Source organism: Vitis vinifera, chromosome 16, assembly GCF_030704535.1.
Source record: "Vitis vinifera cultivar Pinot Noir 40024 chromosome 16, ASM3070453v1".
Taxonomy (NCBI): Eukaryota; Viridiplantae; Streptophyta; class Magnoliopsida; order Vitales; family Vitaceae; genus Vitis; species Vitis vinifera.
Window position 1 is genome coordinate 20,107,209 of NC_081820.1, and position 8,042 is coordinate 20,115,250.

An 8,042-nucleotide genomic window follows, 5' to 3' on the forward strand; every position below is an offset into this window, starting at 1 on the left:
CGTATGACTTAGTTTTTGCTTAAAACCTACTTTGGTATTTAATGAGATTTCAAAAGCGTTTGGATAAGTAACTGGTTGAAAGCTGATGTTGAAAACGAAGATGTGAAGTTCAATAGCCGGTGATGAGGGATGCTGATGTTGGTTTGAGTCAGTAAGTTTTGGTGTCTTATTGAGTCAGTGATGTGGATGACTATGCTTGTAGTTGTTATCGATTTAAAGGAAGATGCCTTGTTGATCTGAATATATTAACCATTTCAATAGATGATGATACCATTTTGGACATGGGTGTTTGTGTGTCAAAATGGGGTTGGGATGCAATAATGTCACTCTTGAGCTCGGGGATGGGTTATTCATATGATGACTCTTAAGACAAGTTCACAGGTATGATGTCAAATGGCATAAAGGTTTAATCTACCCTCACTGAAAATTAATTGGTAAGATGAGATGGTCAATGTCTAATTCAAGAATTAGTATCAAAGGTAATTAAGGGTTATGAGTTTGAGTCATGGAAGCGTCATGTTGGGAGAGGAATTGTTGGGGTGCTCTTAAGCCTAGGGATGGGTTACCTAAACGATGATTTATCTAAATGATAGCTTTTAGAACAAGCTCACAAGGTGTGATGTTGGATGTCATAAAAAGTTTAATTTACTCTCATTGAATACTGATTGGTTAGATGGTCAAGTCCCGATCCATGTTTCCTAAAACATGCTCTAATATATTGATATCCAAGCAAAAGAAAAAAGCCTCTTAATTTTAATAAGACATAGGTGGTTGAATTTCCTCAAAATGACATTCCACAAAGACGCTCAATACTATCAACAAGCAAAATAGAGGTTCAACAAAAAGAGAAAAATGCAAGGACAAGAATAGCTATTTAACTCACTCTAAAAAGAGACTAATGAAATTAAAAAAGGAAGAGATATCCCCTAGTCCATATATATATATTCAGCTTACACCATACATATACTCAGCTTACACACTCTAAATTTCCATTCTTATTTAGTTTAGTTAACTACTTAAACCATTTCGTACCTCACTGTAAAAATTTCCTATGTTTCTCACATTGTCTAAAAGATCAAAACAAAGAATGCTAACCCTAACACAGACCAATGCTCAAGTACTTAGATTACAACATCAATATATTCAAAAACCCCAAACTGAGACTTTGCCATGGAAATGTAAATTAGATATAGAGTATATAATTAAGGGGGAGTGATGGAAATCATCTCATACTGGACACTTGCCTTGCTTCATATCCTCTAGTTTGGAAGTTGTGATGTGTATTTTCGCCAAATAAAAAATACAAAAATGGAGATGAACTTGAGTCAAGTTATTTAAGACTGCATTTAGGAAGATGATATATATCAGATAAAGTGATTCAACCACTTTGATAAGCTTGTAGAAGACATACATTTGGATGAAAACTTGACTGGGATTACACGAGTGTTATTTTTGATGGATCGTGGAGGTGATCAGTTTGGCAGTTCCACCTAAAAAATCCCATTTTTGTAATATATAGAGGAGCCTTTCAGGTCTGATTTCTTCATGGAGCTAGAAGCTTTCAGGTTTGGTCTCTTTGTTTGCTTGGACGGATTTCTATATGAGGAAGTTACTGATGGGAGGACTGTGTAAACCGCAAGCGGAGCCCTCACCACATGGACACCATCTGTCCAGAGGATAGCACCTGATATGATTGGTTGCATATTTATCTGTGGTCCATACACCCTCACTGTAAAGGATTTCTTCTCTCCAATTGCTGAGAATGAAAGAACAGGAGGCTCCACCTCAATCTCAATAGAATTGGGCATGTACACGCTAGCATGGTAGGTTGAGTTTGGCGATCCTACATTTGTAACTGTCCTACTGAAAATGCCCATGATATCTTGCCCATCTTCTATGGCCAGTGAGAATGAGGGGTAGTTCAGATCCCATGCCCTCCCAGGTTTAGTGCTATTACAAACACTGTCATCACCCGTGATGAGTCTTAATGTGCTGGTGTTGTAACCCTGCTTGCATAGGAAGTTGATGTAATCTGCCTTAGATGTGTTGTAGATTAGGCCAGGATCCACCGCCTTCACCGGGTTGATATGGCCAGAACCGTAAGCAAACTCTTTGTCCTCGTTCTTCCTTGTGTCCATCACATAAGCTGGTTTGAAAAAAAAAATTGTTCACTGAATTAGAGATTGTAACAAGATTGGATTTTGGATGATTTGTTTATACCTGTGGTCATGAGTGCAGATTTAATGGCAGCAGGAGACCAGCTTGGGTGGATGGACTTCACATAAGCTGCTGCTCCACTGGCATGTGGACAAGACATGGATGTGCCGGAGATTATGTTGTATTGGGCGGTCCTGGTATCATGCTCGTATTCTGATGGAGATACAATGGGTGACCAGGCCGCGAGGATATCAACACCAGGTGCAGTCAGATCAGGCTGATCGATCAATTTTGTTCCGATATCTCAATTTGTTAGTCAATTTTAAAAGAAATTAATAGCAGTAGAGAAAGGGTGATAAATTTGAAGCCTAGTATTTTCAGTTTACCTTGAGAATATCAGGAGAAATGGGATTGGGACCTCTGGATGAAAAGGAGGCAACAATGGGAGCCATTACATCCTTCCTAGTCTCACCAACCAAAATTGTTGCTATTGGATTCCTGAAAAAGGTTATTATCAGTATGATGGATACAGTCGCATTTTCTGTGATGTGAAAATGAGAATGATAATTGAGAAACAGATTTGGGTGATTGTTTACTTGGAAAATCTAGCATACTGCAATACTTTGTCCATATCTTGTCTTCGGAGGAGTGTTGCTGGCAAGGGAAAAGTGAAGGCAAAGTCATTGAAATACCAGGCGGGCATTATGATTCCCACTCCTCCTGCCATGATAACACCAGATCCATCCCAAAGGAACTCGCAGAGAACAATCTTTCCCTTGACTTTGCGTGAATCTAGGTCCCCAGGAAGGCAGTCTGCTGAACTTAAAGGGGTTTCTTGGGCAGAAACATTTGCTGCATCTCCTCCCCAGATTAAAGGATATGTTCCATTGAGCTCCAAGTTATTGATGACAATTCCCTTCATTTTTTCAAGGTAAAAGAATGATATGGGTTGAGGCTAGCCCTAGAGAAACCATAGATAGTAACTAAACTGTCTGAAACAAGGGCTTACCGAGAAGATCTGTCCATTGCCAAGAACCAATTTGGAAACAAATTTCCTATCAATGCTGCTGGCAGCTACAGTCAGCGACCAAGGCGAGTAATTACTGACCCAACCCAACCATGGACCATCGTTTCCTGCAGAAGTTGAGGTTAATATCCCTTGTCCCATTGCATGGAAAGATCCAATTGCTATGACGTCTTCAAAATAAGGTTCAGGGAAGGTTAATCCAAGGGAAACTGATATGATATCGACCCCATCTGCGATGGCATCATCAAACGCAGCGAGTATATCTGCAGCAGCACATCCTCTTACCCAACAAACCTTGTACACAGCAATTCTTGCATTGGGGTATCCACCTCTGGCAAGTCCTTGAGCTAAGCCGTAGAAGCTTGCGCCTGCCACCTCTCGGCCCGCAGCGGTTGAAGCTGTGTGAGTCCCATGTCCCTCTGAGTCCCTTGGAGATTTGATGTCTCCATCATAATACTCATTATAGCTATTGTAGTAGCGAGCTCCAATGATCTTGCTGTGGTATTTCGACACTTCCGTCAGACTTTTAGTCACATTGTAAACTGAGGTCATTTGAGGGATTGCTTACTTGTTGCAGGTGAAGTTATTCTCAGTTTGGCACATTCCTTTCCATTTTGCAGGTGGAGGGCCAAATCCTTCATCGCTGAAGCTCTCGGATTCTGGCCAAATTCCTATGAAGTAACCGAAATTCCTTAATTTTGCACTTAACGAGGTAATGAACTACTATAACTGAATTATATTTGCAGTTCAAAATTATTTTTATATATTAACCTGTATCTAGCAGCCCAATAATCACATCTCCTCCTAGGGAATCTCTAACATGGGATTGAGTAAATCCCATGAAGTCCCATGATCTTGTTGTGTGAAGCTCTAGCATGCTGTTTGGAACAACTGAAACCACTCCGTCCATATCTGTAATCACATTTCAGTTGAAATTGAGTAAAATATAATGAAATAAAACCATAACAGAGCAATATTGTCCTCTCTTTACTGTATATAGTAATCTCACCTGCAAATCTTGTAACCTCTTCATCTGAAAGTTTAGCTGCAAACCCATTAAAACTTCTTCCATAGCTGTAAATTAGCGACTCTTTTGCAGATGCAGTACTACAGGTAAAAAATTTAAACGCTTAGGATGTATACTCATAGTATTGTAGTTATTAATCATAGTAGCTAAATTTTTTAACCTTCCAAGGACACTTGCTAGCATGGAATGATGCATAGATACCATTGAAACAGCTCCATGAGGCTTCTCTCCCATATAAACGATATGGACCTGCATGTTAAACTAAGCTTGCTGAGAAACCCCATTAGTTTGTTAGCTGTGAGCCATGCACTCATCAATATTAGGTATAGGAGATTGATGAAGGCTAAGTGGGTCACTCAATACTCCATGAAATGCCACTCTGAATATATATAGCAAATGGTTCTATTCAAAAAGTGCAATCTCATGGAACCTAAGTTTTGCTATGAAGTAAGCAAAATGGAAGAGATTATACCTTTCTTTCATTGGAATGGCAGTTCAACACAAAAGCTGCGAGCGATGTAAGGTAGAGAAGGGGGAGAAGCTCTTGCTTAGCCATTTTGGGAGTCCAAATTGGAGCCTATAGCTGTTAGGGGAGGTTGGTGACTGATGAACATTATATCTCATGTCATTTATAGGGATTTTTCATTAGTATTGGTTTTACCCCAGCATTTCAGATGTGACATGGCTTGTGATCATCGCCCCATTCCATATGAAACAATACTCGTTACATTCTGAACCTGCGCCTTCACATGCAAATCTCTTCCAACAATTCAAACAGTTATCATTTCTCTTTCTCATATACAACTTCTCTCTTTGGTTGTATCCCCTTGTTTGTACTGGCTACACTAGTTGTTTGTTAGTATTTGTGAGCTTTTTTGCATGGCTGTTTCAATGGTGATCGAGTTTTCTATGTCAAACATTACATATATTATTTTCTCTCATCGTTTTCCTCTCATGTTTATATATCTCTTGTTGTATTTATTTGTTCTTGGATTTGTGGTGTTGCTATTGTTGTTTATTGGAATTTGTTAGTTTTTGGATGGCTGTATCCATGATGACTTTCCCCTGTAAAATTAATTATTCCCATAGACTTTGTTAAATCCGTTTTTAACAAGAGATTAATGTAACAACCAAAACAAAGAATTTGGAATGAGTTTCTCTACAGGATAAAACTAGAACCTGTTATGATTTATATGGTTTGTGCCCCTGCATTCAAGTCATGGTTTCCTCGATCCCAAATACAGAGACCAATTCTTCCATGTAAAAAGGGTGCTTACCTATATATGTTTAGTTCTGTAGTATAGTGCAGTAACTATTACCAGAATCATATGTCAACTCGTATGCATGTCAACTCGTATCACTACAAGAAAATGTACTTTTCGTGACAAAAATTTAGGGGCGAATTCTAATTTTGTCGCTAAAAGTAACTTTTACCGATGAAATTTTAGATGTTGTCAATAATGCCAATTTTCTACAAACTTTTCCTAACGAATTTGAAATTTTTGTCGCTAAAAGATGTGGCGGGAAAATTTGGCCCTTTTTTTTTGGCGCAAACACTTTTGTGACAAAAATAAACTATTTCCCTACGAAAATATTTATCACTAATTATAATTTTTGGTGATGAAAATAATTTCCTCACTAAAAGTTACAACCTTTTATCTATTTTTGCTTACAAAATGGTTTCGTCGGTAATTATATTATTTCCTGACAAATTGAGTAATTTTGTCACCAAATAATGTTATTAAATTGTGATATTAATAAAGAATATTAATAAATAAGTAGATTATTTATACTATGAAATAATACAATATATATTTGTTGACACTTAATATTTATACTATAATATTTTATTTATATAAATAATAATAAAAATTAAGGATCCACAAAATTAAATACTAGAATGTAGATTTATTTAAATTTAAATGTTCTATTATGTAATAATAGTATTGTTATGAAATAACAAAAATGTAAATTATTTAAGCAATTAATATTTATAGTGTAATATGTTATTTATATTTATATATATATATATATATATATATATATATATATAAATAATAACAATAGATAATCCAAGATATGTAAGATTACATCCTATGATATAAATTTATTTAAATTTCAATATTATTATATGGTGCTACACATACATAAATACTACTAAATGATTTTTATTATATTAGGTAAAAGTTATCCATACAAGTCCAATGTAGTATTAAATTTATGTTAGCTATGAATAAGTAAATTTATTCAAAATCATACCTTATCCACTCAAGAAGTAAATTTATACTAATATTTAGTTACCTAGTTTAAATTAATAGATTTTTTTTTAATTATTACTTGGTTTTTAAATAATTGGTCAGAATTAACTTTCTCAAATAAATTGTCTAGTATCTATAAAAACATTCTACCTACATAAAATTCAAAATATTATTTATATGTACGAAGATATCATATATTAGTAATAAATAAATAAGTATAAGTTAAATATTATATGATATAATATATTGTAAGTACTATATGCCTAGCTCTATTTTCATATTTACAAAATAAAAAATGTCTGATATATATAGCACATATGAAATTCTATATAAATATAAAGTTTTTTTAAAAGTTTTCAACCACATCTTTATTAATAATTGGTTATTTTATTTTTTATTGATCAATTATATATTTATTATTTTTAATTATTAATTACTAATTTATCAAAATTGATTAGTTATTAAGAATAAAATCTTAAATTATACCGCAAAATAGTAACTTCTATGGCTACTAACTTGTAAAGGAGTTTTAATACTTGTATGCATTTTTAATCAAATATTTAAAACAAATGTAGTTATAAAAATAATTGAAATATATCATAAATTATTATATGATTTATATTTATAGTGTTTCATTATGTTTGATATTTTTGTTTGGAATAGATGAGAAAGGGAAAGAAAAAAAAATGATGTAGAATCCTAATTTCATTTTGATCATTATTTTATTAATGTCAATATGAGTATTACACTTTGACATTCTCCTAACATTGTCTTTCAATTATACTTTTATTTTATATTTCAAATTTATCACTCTAATCCATAAGTCTGGAATTGAATTTATTCTAGCTATTAATAAACTATAGTCCTCTAATTTGTTCTCATTCAACATTAGGTTTGTTTAGAGGTGACAAAATTTGATATGACTTGTCAATATGACTTGAATCTAACACCCTTTCATGATTTTGGGTTGAGTATAATTGAGTTCAAGTCAAATTCATGTCGACTATGAAGAGTGACCTTAAATAATATAAGGTCCCAATTTTGATCATCAATTGGTTTTCAGAACAAATGGGGGCCTTGTCATAAAATACTCTATGGTTAAGCGTGCTGTAGTCAAAGAAATCTTAGGATGAGTGACCCACTGGGAAGTACGGAGCACCTTGATCTATCAGAGCTTGGTCACATGTTTGATGGGTGAGCTAGCACTGTGGGTGAATGGCGAAGGCCTGGGGCGTGGCCAAGACAACTAACAAAGACGGTAGACTATCACCGACGAAATTAATTTGTTACCAAAAATATTTGGCAATAAAAATAAAATTCGTCGGCATTAAATATTGACGACTTTTGGGACAAATTTTATTTTTTTCGTGACAAAAATTCTTACTTTTGTCGATGAAATATTTCGTTGGAAAACACCTTCAGTGACAAAATTTTATTTCATCAAGGAAAACTTTGGGCGACGAAATAAGATTTTTGTCACAAAACTTTTAGCGACGGGTCTAGGGCGACGAACAAGGCACGAAAGAATTTTCGTTGGGGAATGTTTTTGTAGACGAAATTTAGACTTTCAGTG

At 34.6% G+C, this 8,042-nt stretch overlaps 1 protein-coding gene across 1 annotated transcript; it reads right to left on the reverse strand.

The window, feature by feature from the left end:
• Positions 1–1,490: 1,490 nt before the first annotated feature.
• Positions 1,491–4,539, reverse strand: LOC100853805 (cucumisin). The gene is made up of 9 exons (XM_059743392.1): positions 4,372–4,539; positions 4,194–4,291; positions 3,956–4,096; positions 3,753–3,855; positions 3,167–3,680; positions 2,754–3,073; positions 2,544–2,655; positions 2,221–2,434; positions 1,491–2,146 (listed from the first exon to the last, which is right to left on the reverse strand). The coding sequence occupies exons 1-9, from the start codon at positions 4,464–4,466 to the stop codon at positions 1,491–1,493; spliced, it is 2,253 nt and encodes a 750-aa protein (XP_059599375.1). The 5' UTR covers positions 4,467–4,539.
• Between the last annotated feature and the right edge of the window lie 3,503 nt (positions 4,540–8,042).

Excerpts from the sequence above, each read along its gene's own strand:
- LOC100853805 (XM_059743392.1), bottom strand. The coding sequence starts at position 4,466 with ATGCAGGTCCATATCGTTTATATGGGAGAGAAGCCTCATGGAGCTGTT. Across the intron at positions 4,097-4,193 it reads AGAGGTTACAAGATTTGCAG|ATATGGACGGAGTGGTTTCA; the intron begins GTGAGATTACTA and ends ATGTGATTACAG. Across the intron at positions 2,147-2,220 it reads ATCTGCACTCATGACCACAG|CTTATGTGATGGACACAAGG; the intron begins GTATAAACAAAT and ends TTTTCAAACCAG.